Raw genomic sequence first — 24,566 nt, 5'->3', positions numbered from 1 at the left:
CATAGTCATTTCACACACACTCACACACTCAAACTAAAAATAACCAAACCATAAGGTAAATGTGAACTCAGTTTACTGAACATGTGATTTTAAACACTGAATAAAACACAAAACTGCATCTGTAATCAGATTGTTCACTGTAAATCTTCAACTCTAGGGGGCCGCTCATCAATCTAACACACACCTACCGGCTTATCTAGCTCAAAAACCTTAAAGTTGCAGGCCTGAGTGAAGCTTGGGAGCAGTGAGGCCCAAAACTTAATGTTCCGTTTCACTCTATGAGCAGTTAAACAAAAGAAGGCAGTACCTGGTTCAGTACAGACTCTGGTCCCAGTTCAGGTGAAGAGGAAAACCAAACGATGTCCTGAGATGGCGATGCAATCATTCGTGTTCTGGTCCAGGTTTAACTCCAATGAGCAATATCCAGGAAGTGGAAAAGAAAAAATATACAATCCAAAGGCTGGCAGTCTATAAACACTCCAGTTATTCACATCAAGACCGGAATGATGAAGAGGCGTCTCTATAGTAATCTGAGCAAGCTAAACTAGGTTTCCTGTGCAGCATTCACTTAGCTGATGAATGCTAAATGTTCAATGTTAAACTGCCTCAAAGTACAAAAACACAGAACTGCAGGACAAACTTTGAGCTGAAAATGTCCCGTGTGGTCCCAAATACCATCAAACAAGTGTCCATTACCGATCAGTGGGTTAACAATCAGGAAACTTATTGAATTACTTAAGCTGCAGCACACCTGCTGCCTCTGGTGTGCGTGGCCTCCCCATCACTCTCGTCAAGCACTACCCCGACTGCTCAAGGTCAAGGTCATGGACATGGGCGCCAGCGAACCCCACGACCCAAAAAAGCAGCGGGTAAAGATAATGGATGGGAGAACCTCCCTCCTGCTGCGTGTCATCTCTGCTCTGTCACGCCCACTTCTCTGCTGTAATCACACTCATCACGTCAATCCCTGTCTCCCTCCTCCTGTGTAAATAAACAATTTAAATACTGTAATAGTTTCAATAAAAAAATCTATGCTGCATGAGCAGCAATGTTTATCTTAATCAAGTGCGATCAGAACCGAGCCTTTAGTCCCCCTTGGCTAACGGTCAGGCCACTGGGAAATGTCCTGATGCTTCCAATGGCCAGTTCGTCCAGCTGCAGTAGGCAGCAGGATGGTAGGTAGCAGCTGCAGCACCTGTGCACAGTTTAAATTTTTTTTTGTGTGTGGGCTTCGCCTCTTAAGTGCTCCAATGTCTGCAGATTGTCTGATCTCATGCCTGAAGTAGTCCAGCGTTTTTGTTCCCGTTCCGTTCCTGACCCACTTCATGACGAGGGTTCCTTCCCTTTGCCTCCCTAAAACGGATTCTTCTGACGCTGAGAACTTGTTTACTGATATTTTATTAAAAGCTTTGTGTAAAAAATGCTATGCTTGAGCTCAAACCACACCGAGCGTCCACCATATTGAGAACCGAAAAACAGTAACGAGAGACAGCCCATGTCACGTCAAGGGGCCTCCCTCCCATTTTTCTTAAAAAGACATGCTGCTTGCTCCCTCACTATCTATCCTTCGGTTCAAACAGTCTCATAGTGCCATCTGGTGGTCAAAAAAAAAAAAAAAGGTACTACACACAAAACAAATTAACCCACATTTCTTCTTAAATTTGACAATTACTAATTGTCAAATTTCAAACATTATCGTTTATCGTAATTATTCCTGAGATAATTAATCGCCCAGCAAAATTTGTTATCGTGACAGGCCTAACTGTGGATTCTAAAATTTGCTAAAGCCAAAAAAGGGCATTATAAAAGTTTTCAGGTCTGTTAATTCTGCTGTTTATTCATCAAAGCACGTAGCAAGTTTTATTCAGAGCAAAGTGTCAGTAAAGAAAAATATAACGTACATCTTTAGCGCCAAAATAAAACCAATACAAATCCATTACAGCAGATAAGACGAGTTTCAGTTTCAGAAAAGCTTTATTGGCTATTTTCATGTGATGACCTAGAGCAATACGTTTCAATTTTTCCTCACCCATCATAACACCAATAAAGAAAAAAAAAGCAGACAGTCATTATATGACCAATAGATATGCTGATCTTTTGAAAAACTGAACTGGAAACAGATTCAGAGCCGGAGCAGAGTGAGCTGAACATATAAACAAATTCCTGACCTGCATCTCTCTCTGCTCATAGAGCTTTGGCTCTCACAGGGTTAATCATGTATGTACATTCTGAGGACAAACACACTCAAATAAAATCAGAATAAAGTCTCTTCCTTCTAACTCTTTGTTTGCGACCAAAACAATTTTCTTCAATCAGAAAACGTTTGATTAAAAATAGCAAATTTTTCTTAATTCCATAGACAAAAACAAAAACCAACAAACAAAAAACAAAACAGGGAACACTTTGCTGCTTAATATCTTAGATTTTACTATCTGCTTTCTTTTTAATGTCAAACAGATTTAGGTATTTCTATTAAACTGGTAACTTTAGAAAAACAAGTACACCAAGAAAAACAGAAAACACATTTCTGCTCTCAAGTTCAGAACAATAAATCTAACATGTTGCATGAAGAGCATCCAAGGAAGTTAGATCCATCTGTCCTCCTCCTGCATGTTTGGGTCTGTTTGGGTTGAAGGGCGCCTTGGCAGTTCTGGAAGGATTTGTGGGACTTTTGTGGATGAACTCTGATCTGAGCTCAGAACCTGAGGTGAGATTTGTGTTTCATCATGTATCTGATAAAACCAGAAGAGACAGGAACCAAGGTTAGTTTTGTTTACAACCCCCCCCCACCCCAAAATATGTACATATGTATAAGTGTGTAAAAAACATACTTGTCAAGGGTTTCCCAAAAGTGCAGGAAGACGGACCGCTCGACGTGGCATTTGTGGCGGCTCAGCTCCAACACGGTCACATCCCATTTCTGCACATTGGGGTCTGTTTTTGCTTCATCGTATTTCAAATGAAAAGCTCGAACTGGAAGAGATCAAAATATTCAGGAAGTCAGAAAGCTTCAATTGGTGACAACAAACCTAAAGAAATCTTTAAAACTAAAAAGCAAAGCGATTTTTGAATGGCATTAGTCATTGTCAGAACCAAGAAAGAAAAACGGTGAAAAATGGTGATACTGGGAAAACGGAAACAAAACGTTGCATGAGAGCAATTTATATAGAAACTATCTTTGTTTTAAATTATTATCGGTTAGCAACTTCTGCAGTATGGTCATTCATTTGATTAGTTGTATCAAAGTATCCCAAAATAGCTGAATGCTGTTCTGTTTTAGCTGAAAATTTAAATCATGTTGCAAGAAAAAAGTTTACACTAGCTATGTTTGTTTAAAAATAATGGACATCCATGTAAACTGCTCAGTTCCCATTTCTGCTGCATTTTGTCTCTGTGGAGACACCTGCTGTACAACGAGGGGACTGCATGTCATTTTCACTTTGTTGACCATGCACCTCATTCACTTCATTACAATACATGAGCCGTTTATTCTATTTTAGTGTCTGTAGAAAAATATGCTTCAGCAAGTAAAATGTGCTTTGTACTCATAAACTTGTGACTTTTGCTTGTGAACTCTTAAACCTTATGTGCCAAGAACTAAAAAAGGAAATGTTTTTGGTAGAGCCCGACCAATATATCGATAAGGCCGATATGGGCCTTTGGGGACCTATTGGTATCGGTGATAATTGCTCCATTATTGGCCAATATAAGCGCTTCTAATTTTCACCCCTAAAATGCTGGAACCAGCTGTAATTGTACAATGTATCCAGCAGAGGATGCATGAAGACCACTTTCAAGTCATTGCTGTTCACTTAGGTTTCACTTTCAGGGCAGGTGAAGCAGGTAGCAATTGTGTAGCGCATTTTGCTGAACAGAGCATGGAAAGTTTATTATAATTGATCTGTAAAATTAAATAAATCAACAATAATAAAATCTCTTCAATTTTCCAACCCGTTCGTGATTAGCTACGTGCTTCTCAAGTTAGCAAGCTAACGTTTGGATAACCTAGCAAGGGCTATTGCCTTGTAAAACTTTATCCAGAACAATAAATCTAATGTAGAGGTAAATATATCAGTGTTAGTAACGTTATCTTTGTCGTCCTCAATGAAATGCATTGTTTGTCTGAAATCTTTACTTCTCTGCAATAAAAAATAAATCCCTGCTGCTGTCAGTACTAATTAGGCCTTCACCATACGTGACTGACTAAACAATGAACAGGGAAGGGTGTTTGTTTTATATTTTTTGTAACACACTTGATAACTTTATGGTGAATAGTGGAGGATAGAAAATGTGAACACACATCAGGAAAACTGTTTTTATGACCACTGCACCACTTGTAATTCTACTGTGGGACTACGTATAGCATGGATCTGATCAGCTTAGCTTCATGGTTGCCAACAGCTGTGCGAAATAAACAAGCCCCACTCCACTCACTGTTTTCTTAAAGATTCTTGGGGGTGGACAAAGCAAAAAAAAAAAAAAAAATCAGCCAATATATCGGTTATCGGCAGTCACATTCCCTGCCCAATATCATATTGGCGATAGCCAAAATTTCCATATCGATCAGGCTCTAATGTTTGGTTAAGTGGTTTTCTTTCTTTCTGGTAGTCACTTTTTTATGAAACTGAATGGTGATGGGGGTGATGGAGAGTCACAAATCTGAGACCATTCTGTGCAGCTGCAGGACCACCTACTCACTTCATCCTGTCATGAATACAAAAACGTAGAGGAAGCCACATAGGCATGTCTCTTTAGCCAGCTTAGCTAGATAAAAACAACGCTTTAATGTAATAGAAGTTTTGCGCTTTTTCGGGATGCTTATATAACGCCTGCCGATGCTTCCTCTGTGGGCAACTCTTTCTACAGGATATGCAATGTGCTTGCAAAACTTCTGCTCCCTCATGAAAATTGTACTACCTTAAACTTGAGTTCAAAGTAGTTGGAGAATTGTAACTGAATCCTGTTACATGACGGCAAAAGACGTATTTTTCTGTAAGACCTTTTCTAAATGACATCAAACAAATTTGTTAAAATGTGAAGCTGCTTTCATTACCCTTATAATCATCTGTGAGAAGAAAGCAGAACCAGTTAGAACCTGAGAAACGTTCATGTTGGACAATGTGTTACTGTTGCAGAGGAAGTAGTGACACATTGCACAAACAAGCACAGCTGACTGGATATTGTAAAGAGCCTGTGTCCCATGATGACTGCAGAAATAAAAGACCTGCTTCACCGTGTGTGGATTGGGAATATTATTCTGTGATTTGTAAAAAATGGCACATAGTTTTCCCTGTCAGCATTGTGCCTCCAAATGTGTTAGAAAGTTAAATATTTTGGTGAACTTCAGAGAAAGATTTCACTGTATGGAGGTTGGAAAAAAAAAAGGTGCTAACAAATTATTGCTAGCTCAGTCTGATCAATAAGTTTTGCTCTGTTATTGCTTATTATTAGTATTTTTTTTCCTTCTTCTTTCAGCTGCTCCCTTCTTCAGGGGTTACTACAACAAACAAACTCACACAAAGACTTGGCAATTGTTTTTGTTTTATGTCCTTCCTGATGCAACCACAGCCCTCTGTGTGGAGCAGAGAGCTGCCATCTAGGGTGCCCAGGGGAGCAGAGGGTGGGGGTTAAGGGCCTTGCTCAGGGGCTCAGTGTGGAGCAAATGAGGTTGGAGCACAGGTGTGGGTGCTTCAGCTTTGCCACCCACATTTTGATGTTGTCGGTCCAGGGAGTTGAACCAGCGACCTTCTATTATTTGTATCATTCTGTCACAGAAATATTATTCATAAATTAGACAAGTAAACAGCCAAAACTTGTGTTTTCTGTTGTGCTTATGTGCATTTTCATATTATAGTTGGTAAAATCTACAAAGATGGACCAAAAGGCCACGTGTGGCACATTAAACTTTTGGGATTTCAGTTGTTGTACATATCAGTTTACCTCCTGCCTTCATTCTGAGCTCTGCTTAGCTAAGTTTCCTGAATATAAATACATTCCTACTGCTTCTCCAAATTGAGATCATGCTGACTGCACTATCATTGATCTATTTTCTATTAACTCACTTTTGGCAAAAATGTCGACAGGAGATCCGTCAGGCAGCAGCCACGGCCAACCTTTAAACTGCCAGGCGGGTCCTTGCACGAAGACTGCCACCACTCGATCCCTGCAGGAGCACACATCCACTCAACATCACAACTTCAAGAGCAACAAACAGGAGAAACCCTTCAATGTTATTCAAATATTCCTTAAAAAAAATACCATTCAGAAGGTTGGTGTACACTTCCTATCTGCTTTATGAGACAGAACTGTGATTTTTCATTCAACTTTTATTTATACAGGTTAGTGTCATGGAGTCACGAGGACTCATTTTCAAGAAAGACCTGTTTAGATGAGTTATGTCTTCACTTTAGACAGACCCATTCCACCATCAGCAGCGTAACAACAAACTGTAGCTGTCCTATGTTTAAATGTTTTCACTCTTTGGCATCAGCTCACTCTGTCTCAGTGATAAAGGGATCAGTGTAACCAACATTTAGTTTTCTTTAGGGAAAATGTTGACACCAATACAGAATGCTTAAAGATGTCTTCGGATAAACAACAAAAAATTAATAAAAATAATAAATGTAATACAGCTGTCAGCCTTTTCTTTTTGGCCACTCATAAACCACCTCGTCTGCGTTTCATTTATTGGCAATCAAAATAAAACTACAGAGACGTCCCATCTGAACTCGTGCATCAGATTATGGAACAAAATGCTGGGATTAAAGGAACAGTTTTTGTTCAACACTTCTGCATAACTAACATTTTAACTAAAGCTTTTAGAACAATTTTAGTTTAGATAAAGTTCGACTTAAAATATATATGATGTGGCTACAGCTAGTCTGAAAGCAGCTAAAAGCTGATTGTCTGCTGAAAATGGCTTTAGTCATTACATTTTACTACAAGTAATGCAAACACTATTATTTAAACTTGAACATAGCTGTCAATTTCAAATTACACTGTAATTTCAGCAGAAATAACAGGGAATTGCTGCTGGACATGAGCAGGAACAATCACAGAATTCTAAATATGATAAAAATAGAACCCAGGTGAGCTGCTAAAAAATTAGGATTGTTTTAGGATGGCAGAAATCCACAATATTCTTAAGTCACATTTGGATTAGTTGTTTGTGCATCAGTCCAGACTAGGGCTGCAACTAAAGATGATGTTTGTAATCGACTAATTTTAATCTGTCTGCTCACTATGAGTGAACCTTCTGCTATGTGCTACAGCTCATGTTTTACCTCGTAAGCCCTTCTGTTCTGGTTGTGCATTGCGCTTACCTAAACCATTTCATGTGGATCATTATGACAGCAGCAGTCTATTAATAACTGTATTTGATGCGCTGGCAATTAAAATCCATGTCAATTTTTTTGTAGTCAATAACGATTCATCGTTGCGCCCTAGTCCAGGCAGGATTAAACTCTCCAAACTGAGGTCACTAAGACCCATCTACAAAAAGTACTAATTATTCAGAATTGATACGCAGACCACTTTAAAATGTGCAATAACCCTTCAAGGCAAATACAAACAAAATAAAGGTCTTTACTGCAGTACATGTATTACTCAAATTTAAATATTTTTTAAAGCTTTTTAAAAACTATTAGGGCAGAAACTGATCAAAACAGGTGGTTTTATTTTAAAGCAACTTAAAACTCACAACACTCTGTGAAGCCGAGATGAACTTTCTGTGAAAATACTTTTTATTAATATTCACAATAACATTTTTATTAAACAAGCTAATAAGTAAATGAAAATGCAAATGTAGAAGAAATTCAATGGCCTTTTTAAATGGATCAAAATTAACAAAATATATTTTTTCTTTGCGCTGCAGAGTAGAGCTGTCATTTCTAACCCGAACCCGGCCCCGCCCGACTTGGATTCGGACTGGGCCATAATAACGTGCTTAATGTGTGGGCTGGGTCCGGCTTTTTATTGCGCCAGGGACGTGCGCGGCCGACGATCCAATATATGCAAACATGGCTTGCCATAGTGCACCTGCCGCACGCGGCTATTTGATCGCGCACTGACCGGGCAGTTGAAAGAGGTAAAAAGTTCAGTTCAGCTTCAGATGGACTACTGCCAGCGATCCATCAGCCCAAATGGACGTTCATTCAGCTGCTGCACTCAGCGGACGCACGCGGCCGATGACCCAAACAGGTGAGATCACAAAATATTCAACATACATGTCAGAGCAGGGTTAAATGCAGGCAAAAGCAGGGGAAGCATTTAATGCACTTTGATGGCTCCTCAGCTCTGATCTTCTGTCCCCTCAGCCGCGCGCGTCCGTCAACCATTAATAATAGTCGGTGGTATAAGCAGACAAAGCTGAATTAAAAATATCCGGGGTTTTTTTTCGGGTTCAGACCTGTAATTACTGCTAATTCGTCAGACCGGGTGGGGTTCAGAAATGATGGCTGCGGGCTGGGGCCGGGTCGATTCAGATTATTTGGACCCGAGTGCAACTCTACTGCAGAACTACTGATGCATCACTGATTAAAAAACTTCAAAAACCTAATTTCAGTGACAGAAAATACATTTTAAATGGCCCCAAATGATACCAGAGTGAAAATTTTGACTGGGACAACACAATTTGCCCAGTTAAGTCAACACTCAGATGAACAGAATATTGTTCACACATAACTTGATTTTTCCTAAATGATGATAATTTAAAAAAAAAATCAACATAAATTTATACAAAGTTTCTGCAGCGCAATGTTTTGTCAAAATGATGTAATGTGCTGGTCTTCAAATTATTGACCTTTAAGTTTACAGATTTACTGCTTGTTGCACTGCATGGTTTGTGTAGTTTGGGTTGGCATTCACGAATGACGGACACTTTTCTACTTAAATGAGGAAAGAGAATGGCTTTGACAACCTTTGTATGTCACAAACATGACAAGAGAGTGTCGTCTTATTCCTTTAACAGTAGTTCAGTGTAATAAAAATACCAGTGTAATAAAAATACAGATGAGAGAAAATAAGTAAACTGAAAAGTAACATATTTTAATCTGAAAAGGTCAGATTTCTGAACCAACTTGATTACAGCTGAAACACAAGGCCACTTAAACACAGAACTTGTTTATAACACAAGTTACAACAAGTGTAGAAAGTCTTGGGACTTCCTCCTTTTAGAAAAAATGTGTTGCAATCTAATGCAACTAATTTTTCCCCTCAGTAATGTACACTCAGAACCCCCATAATGAAGTGAAAACAGGACTTGATACGGTCCTGATGCTGCTCAATAATCCAGGTAGATAAATCTAACGAGGGTGAGTCAGGTCCTCTGGACGGATTCTTCTTTTTTAAACATTTCGCCTTTTATCCAGAAGACTTCTTCAGTCTGAGGTGCTGCAACAAACTCAGTCTTATAAGCAGCACCTCCTGTTGCCATCCGCAACAACAAAATATCAGAGTTTGAAGCAGAACGACTTGGAAACAAAGTTTCAGCTGCCTCAGCAATGCCAAACCACTACCTTCCAACATCAGTAGAGAAGAGAGGGATGCACTCACCACTCTTAGCAAGGACAAAAACATCATAATTCTCCCAGCAGACAAAGGAAGGTGCACAGTGATTTTGAACCAGAAAGACTATCATGAGAAACTTATGACACTCCTGAGTGACTTAAACACTTATGAACCTCTGAAAAGAGATCCAGGAAATGGTAACAAGAAGTTAAGAGTTATTGAAAATTTTGGAACAGGACAAGGCTATTGACCATATTCTGTACCACAGACTGTACCCAGGGGAGGCCACACCTAGTCTGTATGGTTTACCTAAAATCCACAGACAAGGTGTACCTTTAAGACCAATTGTCAGTATGATTAACTCTGTCACTTACAATGTTTCCAAATATCTGGCATCTGTACTCATCCCTTTAGTTGGCAGCTCAGAACACCACATACAGAACACCATGGACTTTGTGGATAAGGTGAGGGATGTCATCATGGAGACTGATGAAACAATGGTCTCTTTTGATGTCACATCACTCTTTACGTGCATTCCTGTTGATGATGCAGTAGAGGTGGTCAGTTAAAGATTAAAATCAGACACCACTCTGAGCAGCAGGACCACGCTTTCCACAGAACAACTGTGTCAACTCTTGAAACTGTGCCTGCAGTCAACCTACTTCACATATAGGGCTGAGTACTGAACCGAGGTTCTTTTATGGCACCGACCGAACTGCACCGGTCGGTTATGTATTGAAACATCACTCTTCTTTTGGTGTCAAGTTTCGGTAATGGCTGTAACGTGTCACGTGGTTTCAGCATGCAGGCAGGCAAAACACCAGACATATGACAAACAGACTACACCCAGATTACATCAAGAGCTGTACAGAGCTGCTGTACCTAATCTATGTATAATGTATGTATAATGTATGTCTATGGTGCTGGTGACGCCCACAGACGGGTTCACGTGTGCAGCACGTGTTGTCGAACGGCTTCGACAACACGCGAGCAGAAAGTTGCTCCGTGTTTTTCTGCGAGGAGAGAGTATTTCAGCAGCCTACCCCTCCTCCTCTCAGCATTAAAGTCAGCCTGTGAGAGCCTGAACGTCCAGATTCATGACTCTTCATCAAAGAACTTCGAGGACAGCTCTGTGACTGTGCTTCAGCTGGTGAGTTTACGTTTGTTAGCGTAACTGCAGCTTAACACGTACATCGCGGTGAAATAAATTCTGATCCATGTAACGCTAACTTTAAGATATTAGTGTGTAAATTTATTTTATCTACGTGGCTAGCTAAACTCAGAAGCTAACTAAAGATTGACAGTAACATAAATCTTAGCTTGTAAAACTGCTCATCCATCCAGTCAGCTGCTTAAACAGTTCACTAATGTTCACGGTTTATGTTCATCTTCTCCTCACAGGAGGTTCTGACCCAGATGTGAGGAGGACAAAAGAAAAGTGAGGTGGGGGCCACAGGACAGTCACAAACTTTGTTGTTAAAAGTTTGCTGCTTTTTCTACAGTGGAGCTGCATGGTGGAGGTAAGTTGAACTGTAAAGGATTTTGTTGACCAGTTGTGCTTTTATCTCTCAGCCTAGATAATGTTTTTTGAGTAATAATAACACAACCATGTTATGGTTGATCTTTTGTTCTCATGTGTAGTGAGTCACGTGGGTACGTGTCACTTGTTGTATGACAAATATGTGGTATATATTTATGCATACTTTTCACGAGTTCTTCATTTTTCTGACTGTAAATGCCGTGCATTGAATTTAACAGAAATGTGAACGAGAGACGTTATTATCTTTGACCCATCAAATGAATGGAGTCATTTATTTTCAGAATCAAAGTTTAACATCAAACATTTACATTAATTTGGCAAAATATGAAAATAATAACAGACAGTTTCACAAATAATGAACTTCAAATCACTCGGCGGTGATTTGAGGACTTTGCTTCAGATATTTCTAAAAATATCTGTACTGATTTATGAGAGAGAGGTGAGTTTAAGAGGAAATTGAGATTTATCTTACAGAGGAATATGTGAGGGAATTTAATCTGTTTAACCAGAAATTGCACGCTCCGTCAGGTATCTCAGCTTGTCCCAGGTACACTTTAGTCGAAGAAGAAACCGTTACCTTGTTGACGATCGATCACCTCAGTAAGAATCCTTTTCAACTGATATCAGCGTCTCCGTTGAGAACAGCTAAAATCCTTAGAGAGTCGTGCGTGGGTCGTTCAAACAGAAATTATAATTCCAAACGTCTCTGGATCATCCTGAATTCTCGAATTCTCTTCAGAACTCCTTGAGCACTACATGAGAACTTTTCCATTCTCCATTCCAACTCTCTCCAGCCTCATAGAACCGGGAAGTTGTCACATTTTAAATGAGTTTACTTCCGAGTTTACTTCAGAGCTTTCTGATTCGTGGATGGACCAGAAAGAGGAGTGTTTTTTTGACGTAAGTTATTATCAAAAGTCAAGGATTGTTTTCAACATACAGAAAAGATTATTGCAGTCGACCAGACTTCGTGGAGTCTCACACTTGGTAATCTTTTCAAATAGTAAAACATGACATTTCTTCTTCAGTAAACATTTAGTTGACCGAAGCTTCAACTTTCACATACTTACGACTTGGATCATTCAGACAGAAAATCAAGAAATGCTTATTAACCTGATTTCTCCTTTGAATGAGGAATAAAAATCATTACTTACTGTTTATGTAAAATAAAAATGAGTAGTTCTTTTCAACCTGTAAAGCATTGAGTGAACTAACACAATTTGATTATCAAACATTTGTAAGACAGTAATGATTATAGAGGATTGTCTTTTCTGCTTGATTAATTCAAGAAAGAAAGTCATCAGATGGCCCAGACTTATTCAGATCAATGAAAATAACAGTCTCTGTCCATCCGGTAGATTTGAGGTCATCTAGTTCACTACACATGTCAATTAGAGAGAATGATCGGAGCCCTAAACCCCAGAGAACCACAGAGAAGATTCAGGCAGAGACACAGAGGTGCAGATGTCTGCATCAACCCTAACCTCAGTGAATCCAGTGACCTGCTGGTGGGATGTGAGGGACAATATGTCAGTGCTGTCAAACTGACAACCAGGTATCTGAGTGTGTAACAAGCATCATCTACAGCCTCAGAGTGAACATTTTCTACTGCTGGAGACACCATCAGCCAGGAGCGAGCTTGTTTGTGTCAAGAGAAAGCAGACATGTTGATTTTTCTGAAGAAAAACTGTTAATTGAAAAGGTCCTCAGTGTGTAGCATTGAGCATTAGACACTGACGTGTCACTGGTTTGTAACTGGTCTTTTGACCTCACAATTTGCACTGTAATGCGTAACGTAATTTTATTCTTGTTAGAATTAATAGTAATTACAAAATTGGTACCGAAAAAAGAACCGTCCAGGAACCAACACCGAAGTGAAGGTACCGACATGGTACCGATTTTTTTAGAAAGGTACCCAGCATCCCAAAGATGCAGTCCCCCGGCACAAACAGAGTAATATTGTGTATGTTGTTCAGCGTCAGGAGGGTGATCAGTCTTACATCTGGGAAACTAAACAGCCACTGGCCATCAGGGCACCAATGATCGGCTGTTAGGCTGATGGTCCTCCTTGTACATGTGAACAAATAGTTTTAGCAGCCACCAGAAATCTGGTTGATCCACTATGAAAAGATGTTGCTTAGAATGTATAATGTAATCAATGTAATAATCTATAATATTTCTGTACAGTGACTTGGTGCTATATAAATGAACTGAATTGAATAAGACTGAGTTTGTTACAACTCCTCAGACGGAAGAAGTCTTTTGGATAAAAAACAAACAAAAAAAAAAAAAAAAAACCCAAAACAAAACGTCTCAACTAAAAAGAATCTGTCCAGGAGACCTGACTCAAAATTGTTAAGAGAACTTGATAAAATTTTATACATTAGGGAAGACAAACCTAAAATATAAATTTATGTAATTATGTCCGTTTCTTCGTACAGAACTGAAGCACCTTTGACAGCAGTTCCTGTTGTTCTGCTGAGCTTCTTTCCAGCTTAATTCAGATGGATGAGAACTGCTGGTGGAGCCAGTTTCAGGTCTCCAGAAATGTTGGATAGGATTCAAGTAGGGCTGTTGTAAACAAATATTTTAGTAATCGGGTAATCTATAAATTATCCTGACGATTAATTGGGTAATCGAAAACAAAATGTGTCGGGTTCTGCAGTAACTACCGTACTCATTTTATGAGTGATACAAATACACAAAAAACGTTAAATAAACAACCCATTTAATTCCTCTTTTTTAAATATTTTATTGCTTAAGTTGAATTATTTTTAAACATCACATAAAAATGTAAATGCTGTAAAATATTTTTTATGGATTGGAAAACTGAATGGAATTTACAAAGTAGGATCTGGAAGGAAGGACATCATTTGGACTGAAGGTGGAGATGATCTTCTGGAAGCCTTCATCTTCCACCACGGACAGCGGCTGCATGTCTGTGATGATCGTATTTAAAATGCTGTTTGTGAACTCAGCTGCTGCACAAACAACATCCTGGAGCCCTTTGCATGAAGCTGTCCAGCGTATGACTCTGCATTTACTGAAAAGAAGAAGAATAAAATTTTTATTTGTGTGTTCATTGTTATTCCTTAATACATTTTCAAGAGTACTTCACTGGATATTATAAAATTATGTAGTATTGTTAAGTAATTACACTTTCTGATGACCTGCTGCAATCAAAGTAACATTAGTATGTCAGTTGTATTTGATTTATGCATTTTATGCTTTTATTTATGTGTGAGGTTTGAGAATGCTTTAATTAAAACCCTCTGTCACTGAATTATTTTTAACCATTACATAACAATCTAAATGCTATAAATTTTTTATGGATTGGAAAACTGAATGGAATCTTTATGTTAGAACCTGAGTAAGATAGATAATGTACAGTTTGAGTTTGTACACTGAGCTCTGCAGACTGTATTATTTAGTCTTGATTGCTTAGCTATAAACAAATATGACATTAGTAATAAATGCAGATTAATCACAGTTTTCAGTCATAAACAGCAGTAGCAAGAAGAAAAAAAATCCTACTAACTTGTTTAAATACATTTACACTTGAAATATTCACCCTAAATATCTAGTTTAAGTCAGGATGAAAGTACAGCAATAAATAAATGTGTCAGTCTGCTGCTGCTTTTATCTTTAACAAACTTGCATCAAGTCCTGCACAGTTTTGTTCCTCACACAACATACAGACCCTGCCAGGAAGCCACTATGATTAGTCAGTAGATTTAACGTTAGCAAAAATATGCCTCATTTTACATCTATAACAGGACAGATTATCACACATTTAGGTGAACGTATTTTGCAAAGAGAGAACATGATACCTGTTACAGCTGCAGATGAGTTTGATGCTACAGCAGGTGTTTTCTCTTCAGACGCTGCAACATCGACGACGTGCTGATGTGGAAACTCCAGTTCTGCTTTGCAGTAGATGTATTACACTGTTGTCATTTCTGTTTAGCCTAAAATGTTCCCTAACTTTTGACAGTTTTTGTTGTTTTCGGGGCTCTTCTTCTACGCAATCTCCATTCCCTCCATAACTACAAACTTAGCACATACACGTTACTGGAAGCGCTAGCGTTGTGTAACACAAAAACCTTCCGGCTAGACCACAGTGTTCTGAATAGTTTAACGAAGCTTAGAGGCAAATTAGCCTCGAGGATTTTTTGTAATCGAGGTCCTCGAATGATTCGAGGAATCGTTTCAGCCTAGATTCAAGTCATGTCTCTTGTTGGTCCACTCTAAGACGTTAGTCTTATTCAGCAGACGTCTCAGTCTGGAACTGAGATGTGCTCTGGCCGCCTTGGTCCATTCAGAAGACAAACCGAGGCGGGTCAAAGACAGCACACCTCTGGTGCACTTCTGAGCTGCCAGTCGAGGTAGTAACAAAGCCATGCTGGCCAACATGGAAAAAAAGAAGGCTGTGGTGCTGCAGCTCAGTAATGTGATGGACAGTGGACAGTGTTTAACTGCCATCTTGTGGGATTAAACAACAGCAAACATTTATTCTCGAGGGAATATTGATGAGAATGAATAGCAACTTTGTTTTTTGTAAAAACTAAATAAATAAAATAAACTAAAAAGGGATAGCTAAAGTCAGTAAATTAATTACCAAATTTAGTAAATGACATGAGGGATACATCTGACACACAGTTAATGTGTCATGCTCCACTTCAGTTCAGCTGAGTTCTGTTCCAAACCTCTTTTGGTTCTGCTCTGCTTGCTTCATTTCTCAAAGTTCACACCTGAGTGGGATGTGGTTGTCTCAGTCTGTTCTTTATGAATGGCCACAGGGAGCATGGCCTGTGAAGTCTTATGAAATAGCTTGCTGACAGTTGTCCCTCAGCCCCTCCTGTGTGTCTTCTCTGTATGCTTTGGGTCATTATGTTGGAAGGTAAACTTTGATCCAGTCTTAGGTCTTGAGCTCTGTGGAACAGGTTTTCATTGAAATCATCTCTGTTGTTTGCTCAGTTCAGCTTTTTCTCAACCCATACCAGTCTCCCTGTCCCTGCTGTAAAAAGCACCCCCATGTCATTATGCTACCACCACCATAAATCACTATGGGAATGGTGTCGGCAGGTGATGAGCAGTGTCCGATTTTCTTCAGACATAGCATTTATAATTCAGACCAAAGACTAATTTCATCTCATCAGACCAGAGAATCTTGTCAAGAGTCCTTCAAGTGGACTTTCAAGTGTTTTGCTCTGAAAGGCCTTACCAGCTACTCTCCCATAAAGTCCAGAACAGGAGAGTCCTGCAGTTCTGGTTGTCCTTCTAAACCGAAGTCCCATTCTCCATACAAGAACTCTGAAGATTAATCAGAGGAACCAATGACCTCTGAGGAACCTTCACTGTATCAAAAATGATTTTATATCCTTTCACAGTTTTGTGCAAAAATCCTGTCTTTGAGCTCTGCAGGCAGTTTCGTTGACTTCACGGTTTAGTTTTTGCTTGGTCAGTTGGAGGCATTGAATAGAGCTGTGTCCTTTTCCAAATCAGGTCCAATTGCAGTAAATTTATTTACCACCGGTGGACCCCATCTCAGTGGAGATCAAGCAAAATAAGAGGAACCTGAGTGACATATCAAGAACTACCGAAAAACAAACAAACATTTGAATACTTATCTAAATGTTAAATACTTGTCTAATTTTCTATTTAATATATTTACACCACAAGTTTGGTTTCACTGTCAGTATTAGAGCCAACCGATATATTGGTACGGGACGATATTTTAGGCTGATAAAGGAGTTGGGGGACATATATCGGTAATAATTGTCCCATTATGTGCAAATATAAACACTGGGAAAGAGCCATGTCCTTACTTGTAAATGGCATATTTGTGCAATATATCCAGCAGAGAGTACATGCAAACTACTGAGTACTTTCACGTTATGGCCATGCTGTACATTTGACACAGCACGGCCAAAGCAGGGAGCAATAGTGTGTAGCGTATTTTACTGAACAGAGCATGGTAAGTTTATTGTAACTGATCTGTAAAATATTCAACAATAATAAATGATCTTCAATCCTCCAACCTGCTCGTCATTAGCTACATTCCTCTCAAGTTGCCAAGCTAAAGTTTAGCATAGGCTATTGCCTTGTACAACTTTATCCAGAACAATAAATCTAATGTAGGGGTAAATATATCAGTGTTAGAAATGTTATCTTTGTTGTCCTCAATGAAATGCATCATTTGTCTGAAATATTTACTTCTCTGCAAAGAAAAAAACTGCTGCAGTCAATACTAATTATATTTTCACTATACGTGACTTTAAACAATGAACAGAGAAGGGCATTTCTCTGTTTAATTTATATTTATGTTAATACACTTAATAACTTTATGGTGAATAGTGGAGAATATAAAATGTGAACGCACGTTAGGAAGACTGTTTCAAGACTTCAAGTGTTAAAACAGGTTTAAAAGAAGATGTTTTCTTAGATTCTTGGGGTGAACAAAACTTAAAACCTTTCAGCCATTATACCGATTATCGGCACTAGCCTGCCCCGCCCAATATCAGTATTGGTGATGGACAAAATTTCCATATCGGTTGGGCTCTAGTCAGTATAAGTTTTAGATTAACAAGGATAAAAAAAATTTACCATGTCTGCAACATAAAATAGCAAAAAGTGAAGTCGATCTGAAAACTTTCTGCACATACTTGTCAAAAGGCTCAGACTTTGGTGTCAGCAAAATAAAACGGAGAAAACAGAAGGGTTCTGTTTGAAACCAAATGTTAATGATACTTTAAATAGAAGCTCACCAGTCTTGTGGAGCCAGCTTGAGCGGCTGATCAATGACACGATATGGAACTGTGACGCTCAGCATTGCTCCGCCGGGCTGAAGCTGATTTTTGCGCCTCTGAAGCAGAACCTCGTTGTCACGTTGGAATCCCTGCTGCTTCTTCTCTTCTGACGTGACAAACCTGGGGACATTTTAACAATGTTTTGACTTTTCATTTTCCCAAAGTTTAATTCTGACTTTGTTATTTTTAAAGGGAACAAGTTGTTTTAATGTACACATAAAAAGAACTTTTGTAGCCACACCTAAAACCACGTTTTTACAATTATAGATACAATTTTTAGACGGTTGTTTTTACTTGTCTTCCAAAGTCCTTTTTTTTAAACAAACAACAACAGAAACTCATGCAGAAGTGAAAACTGACTGGATCTTTATTTAATTTAATTTAATTTCCCTCTGGGATTAAAAAGTATTTTTGAATTGGATTTGAATTGAATCTGTGTATAATTACAACAAGGTAGAAATAACACTGAACAAGTCCTGAAATAACAACCAAGTATAATATTAAAAAAGGATGTGGTCTCCAGTAAAAAAAAAAAAAAAAAAGAACCCACTGATCAAGCTCTATGATCTTCATGATCTATATTTTCTGTCTTCTGCTCATAAAATGTTGTTTTTAAGAATAATTTCTTTACTTTAGATCCTGTAGAAGATCCTTAGCATTGAGCATCGTGATGAGTGAGGTAGTGGCAGCGGGGATAATGATGATGGGGGTACGGGACCCTGAAAACAAGGACAAACGAAAAGATTAACATCTGCAGAGCCAGTCAAGACTATAAAATTACATTCTATGAGTTTGTATTGCACAACATTATCATTATGTACTGCATGCTGTCTATAGAAATGGTAAGACGTGGTGTACCTTTCTTCTGATTCGGTGGAGGTCTGGCTTGTGAAACTGTGAGCATAAAAAGATGAGACGTTTACAGATTAATACAAAAACTAGCAAAAAATAACATTCTAAACCCTCCATATAACAAAAGTGCTCAGAGGGTTTAAAAAAAACAAGAAAGAGTAAATTCCAGCTTTTCTTTTCTTTCATCATCAAACCTGGGACTGATTCTCTTTGTTCAGTTGCATGAAAATAAAAAAAAGCTGTGGACGCATCTTGAGACAGTGTTATACAAATCTATCGAGGCATCAAGGACATATTTGTTTTGGTTTGGTCACATGTCATACGTAGGGAGTTGAATTTTCCAGAAACAGTGACCTACTTTATGGGCCAAAGTTTCTCCAAAACATTTTAAATTTCCATACTTGTCCATACTCCTTCTGCAACTTTAGTCTGGGACCTTTGCAGCATTCAAGTACGAACATTTTCAGTAAATCTTAAGTAAATGTAAATGTGATCAAGGTTTTATTTGTGTGCTTCAAAAATGATAAAAACCAGACTGTGTGCAAAGAGGGGCAGCAACATCTGTTTCTAGAGAAAAACAACTTTTTAAAACTCTTGTTGTTTTCCTTCAGCCGCTGCCTCTTGAAGGGGCTGCCACAGGGAGCAAACTTGCACAAAAGATTTGGGAAGACGTCATTCCTGATGCAACCTTGACTCGAACTCGAACAGGACTACAAGGCCACGGCACCGTACACAGAGTTGCTGCAGCCCACCAACAAGTTTCATAGGACATGTATAATAAAAGGTCTTAAACTGTATCCTTTTAAACTTGGCTACATTCATAAAATGTTTAACAGAGTATTTCTTACAGTTTGATGCCAGGCAAGGTGCTATAAATGGGCGTCATTTGGAGTTGCCTTAAATAAAACAACATCTGAACAAAAGCACCAACCTGGACGGGGGACAGGCTGCAGCGCTGGGGTCTGGGCCTTCCGAGCAGATGCCCCTTCCTTTAAACGAAAACATCCACATGTTATTCACACAAACATTATAGAGTTCATCTTTGACAAATGCAAGAAGCAACAGACATTCAAAGAGAAAAATAAAAAGAATAATACAAAAAAGAAAATATTCCTTAACAGGTTGTGGCTTTAGTTCTAAGTGAATCGATTCACAACTTTTATGCTACTCAAGGTCAAGCTGGAGCACAAACAAGGCTTTACAAAGGGGTCACCTGTGACCTTGACCTTTGTTCTAGTAATCTTGAAATTAAAAGGGATCGTTCTTGACCCAAGAGATGTCCAGCTGTGCAGTTTGACATTTCTATATTAAAAGGTTATCAATTTAAAGCCTGGACAAGAAACTGTCCACAGACAAACGGTGGCATGCCATACAGAAATATAACTATGAGAAAAGAACATCCAGTGAAAATATTAAAGCAACATCTCAAGACATCAGCCAGGAAGCTGGGGCACAAACGGGTCTGCACACGAATAATGACTAAACATATCGCAAGGTTGGTTGGTTACAAAGTAGCTTAAGGACAACAAAGTTAATCTTTTGGAGTGGACATCACAAAGCCCTGATCTCAGTTCCAGAGAACATTAGTACGTAGAGAGGGTGTGCGAGCAAGGCAGCCTACAAACAAATACAATACTCCAAATACACAGAAAATTTATGGAAACTTGTGACTTTGAAGAAAGAACGAAAAAATAATTTGATCATTTTGCAAATAGAAAGAAATGTGAGAATTCGAAAAGACCTAAAACAGAAAAGATTTAGTCTGATTTAATGTTAGACAGTGATAAATAAAAACGTTTATGCAATCGCTGGTCAATTTGCATTAATCATAATATTGCTTAATTAATATTATCTAATGTGCCCTTTTTTGTAGCAAACATTTCTGATTAAAAAAACAGTTAAAACAGTAAGTGCTTGGTTAACTCTGGCACAGAGGAAAAAAAACCCTGAAATGTATCTACTTGTCAGTGCTAATTTAGAAACGTTGCCAATAATTTCAAATCTTTAATCAGATGTGCATGTTAGGCTTATTAGTTTTTGCTTCACCCTTCAACTTACTACTTGATATTTTATAACATTTTAAGCAGTTTGTTGCATTTGTACAAGACATTTCTGCAGCTTCCACTGTTCACAAGAGGGTAATCACAAGAAATAATTCAAAGGATGTTCCATTAGTAAAAAAAAATAAATAAACAGAGTAAATATCTTATGAGTAATTTAATCTGTCCAGTAGCATCAGTAGTAAGAATTTCTACTACTTGTTCACCAATACCAGCACAGTTAAAAGTCTTTGAAAGTGCAGATGTCATTTTCTTAACTCCAGGTGGGGAGAAAAATGTCTTTGTAACTGCTCTGCGGTTAAATCTGAAGGGCTGCATGAACTAACAATTCATATAAACAGATTAGAAAAAATCTGCTGGGAAGCAATCTGCCAGAAACACAACAGTAAAACCAGCCAGTTACAAGTAGCTCAGAAGATTACAGAAAGATACACCAGTCAGCTGTCAGCATCCTCAACTTATCAAAAACCACAGGTCGAAGGACCCGTCACCTGTTTACAATAGCTTTGAGTCTAAGGACGTGTGCTGACCATTTTAAAACCTCTAATGCAGCTTTCCTAGTCTTGGTTCTAGAAAAGTGTTATAATGAATTGGCTGCAAATGGTCTTCTCATTCTAAGGTTACAACCCTAAAACAATGGGTCAGTTTTCAGTTTATGTACAACCATTTCTGTACAGAATCATGTTGCGACAGTGTTGAAGAAAAGTGATCAAAGTAAGCCTCTTAACGTTTGAGCACTTAAGTCCAGAGAACACAAAGTTAAAGCATGACAGCAGACAATGCTACAAATGTGAAGCAACCAACTCTAAAACCACAGACACTTCATGGGTATAAAAAAAAATTGAATGACAAACGAGCCGTAAACAATGTCCCTTGAAAATGAAGGATTTGAATAGTGAATGTTTGTAGTTTTCCAGATGAGTGTTTTTATGGACTGAACAGGGAATGCAAGTAAACTTTAATGTTTAATGTTCAAGATATTCAAGTGAGTACAACTGTGTATAAAAACAGAGGAAGGTTTTTATTTCTTGTTCAAGGCTGCAAAGAGCAACACATTTTGGGGAGAGGTGGGAACAATTTTATCCTTCACCTGGTGCAATAATAGAGTCAGTTTCCTCAAATGATAGGGGTGGCCAGATATGGTGGTGGTCGTCTTGGATTATGACGTGGCAACCCAATTTTTCAAAAGGAACCTTTCTTACACCTAGACGCAGCCACAAACCAACAAGGAAGTTGGCTAGTTGCATATTTTTTCCTCAAGTTATCCAACTCACAATGTTCACACAAAAAATAAATAAATAAATACAAAAATGAAAAATACAAAAAATAAAAAAAATCTAATAAATAAATAAATATAGTCATATACACTGCCTGGCCCCAAAAAAGTCGCCACCTGGATTGAACTAAGCAAATAGGTACGAGCCTCCTGTTGGATAATTACTGCATGGACGATTATCTTTCAGCAGGCAACAAGTTGTTTAACCCCAACTGGTGCAATGAGCTGCTTCTCATTTCTTCAACAACCATGTTGAAAGACACATGACATGTTCGTGGAAAAGATGTCAGTCTGTTTGAGAAGGGTCAAATCATTGTCATGCACCAAGCAAAGAAAACATCTAAAGAAATTGTAGGAACTACAGAAATTATGTTAAGAACTGTCCAACACATTATTAAAAACTGGAAGGATAGTGGGGACCCATCGTCTTCGAGGAAGAAATGTGGCCAGAAAAAAATCCTGAATGATCATGATCGGTGATCACTTAAATGTTTGGTGAAATCAAATAGAAGAAAAACAACAGTAGCACTCAGGGCTGTGTTTAATAGTGAAAGTAAGAGCATTTCCACACACACAATGTGAAGGAACTCAAGAGACTGGGACTGAACAGCTGTGTAGCCTTAAGAAAACTACAAACCAGTGAGGCTAACTGGAAACAAAGGCTTCAATTTGCTAGGGAGCATAAAAATTGGACTCTGGAGCAATGGAAGAAGGTCATGTGGTCTGATGAGTCCAGATTGACACTGCTCCAGAGTGATGGGCTCATCAGGGTAAGAAGAGAGGCAGGTGAAGTGATGCACCCATCATGCCTAGTGCCTGGTCATCAATGAAGGATGTTTGTGAAAAATTAATGCAACACTGAATGGAAATAGATCTTGTGACATTGCAGAAGCTTACTGAAACAATGCCACAGTGAATGCATGACATAATCAAAGCTAAAGACGGTCAAACAAAATATTAGTATATGACCTTTTTTTTTGGTGGCGACTTTTCTTTTGGCCAGGCAGTGTGTATGTGTGATGGTGGTGCCCATCTTGGATTTTGACATGCCAACCTAGTTATTGAAAGGAATCTCTTCCAGATGCAACCACATACCAAATTGGAAGTCAATACTGCACATATCATGATGCATGCTCAATAATCCAGGTAGAAAAATCCAAAAAAAGTTCAATCTGGTCCTCTGGACATTCAAAAAAACCAAAAAAACAAAACAAAGAAAAAAAAATGTAGAAACGTTTCGTCTCTCATCCGAAAGACTTCCTCAGTCTGAGGTGCTGTATTGAGCTCAGTCTCTTAAATATAATAAATTAAATATAATATTTAATATATAATGTCTCTTAAATATAATAAATTAAAGGTGCTATTTAAGAGACTGAGCTCAATACAGCACCTCAGACTGAGGAAGTCTTTCGGATGAGAGACGAAACGTTTCTACATTTTTTTGCTTTGTTTTGTTTTTTGAATGTTCAGAGGACCAGATTTAACTTTTTTGAATACTGCACATACATTTCAAGTTATGCTCATAAAATTCAGACGGACAGAGGATATTTCCAATTCCCCCATTTCACTAAGCAAAAGGGGACAATAAATTACGGTACCTATGGACCAAGTATCAGAGTTTCAATGTATGCAATAAGGCAACACATTTAAGAAAGCATGATATATACAATAGTAGTGTTGAAAAATTATTGTATTATTTTTGACATAAAACAAGTTAATACCACAGTCTAGCACTTATGTCTTTGCTTCCCATTATCACCATTGTTCACAGTACTTTGAGCCTTCACCATCCACATTTGGTTTGAAGTTCCAGAGCAGTGATTATCCTTGTGATTGGAACAGAAGCAGTATAAATGAAGTCTCTGTCCACCCCCAAAATATCACAAGTTGCTGTTATTTTATTTGAACTTAACACCAATAAGGCATTAACAAAGATTTTTTTTAAACGCCCGATTCAGTGACAGATCTATACGTTACAGAATCAATTTGTGTTATGTGCTAAAACCATAGTAAAGTATCAAGCCCAAACTCCCCATACTTGTCAGGAAACTTTTAATAATCATAGTGACATTGTGTCAAATTTAAAACAATAAAGATGTTTAAGCACTGTAGACAATCACGACATGAATTAATGTCCAGCATGAGGTTTAGGGGGTTGATTATATGGGAGAGTGTGTGAAATAGGCAGAGAAAGAGAGAAAGTAAGACATTAAGAAAGAAAGACTGAAAGAGTGAAAGAGAAAGAATGAAAAACAGAAAAAGCCAGAGAGAAAGAAAGACAGAGACAGAAAAAGAGACAGAACAACAGATCGAGAGAGAGAAAGACACAGAGAGACAAACAGACAGAGAGAGAGAGACAGACAGAGAAAGAACGAGCGAGAAACCGACACAGAGACACACAGAGAAATAGAAAGAGACAAACACACAGACAGACAAACCGACAGAGTGCGAGAGAGACGGACAGAGACACAGAGAGACAGACACACAGAGACAGACAAAAAGCAGTAACAGACAGACAAACC

At 38.4% G+C, this 24,566-nt stretch overlaps 1 protein-coding gene across 1 annotated transcript in view; it reads right to left on the bottom strand.

Annotated features, from left to right (window-relative positions):
* Positions 1–1,957: 1,957 nt before the first annotated feature.
* cdc73 (cell division cycle 73, Paf1/RNA polymerase II complex component, homolog (S. cerevisiae)) overlaps positions 1,958–24,566 on the bottom strand; it is a gene marked incomplete in the record, with an annotated part of 44,897 nt that continues 22,288 nt past the window's right edge. Inside the window, 7 exon segments of the mRNA XM_037682154.1 lie at positions 1,958–2,732; positions 2,832–2,973; positions 6,063–6,163; positions 17,815–17,976; positions 18,488–18,575; positions 18,715–18,750; positions 19,640–19,697. Coding sequence (XP_037538082.1) covers positions 2,696–2,732; positions 2,832–2,973; positions 6,063–6,163; positions 17,815–17,976; positions 18,488–18,575; positions 18,715–18,750; positions 19,640–19,697 — 624 coding nt within the window.

This window comes from Nematolebias whitei, chromosome 9 (genome assembly GCF_014905685.2).
Source record: "Nematolebias whitei isolate Nwh7 chromosome 9, NemWhi1, whole genome shotgun sequence".
NCBI lineage: Eukaryota > Metazoa > Chordata > Actinopteri > Cyprinodontiformes > Rivulidae > Nematolebias > Nematolebias whitei.
This window is presented reverse-complemented; position numbering and strand designations above follow the sequence as displayed.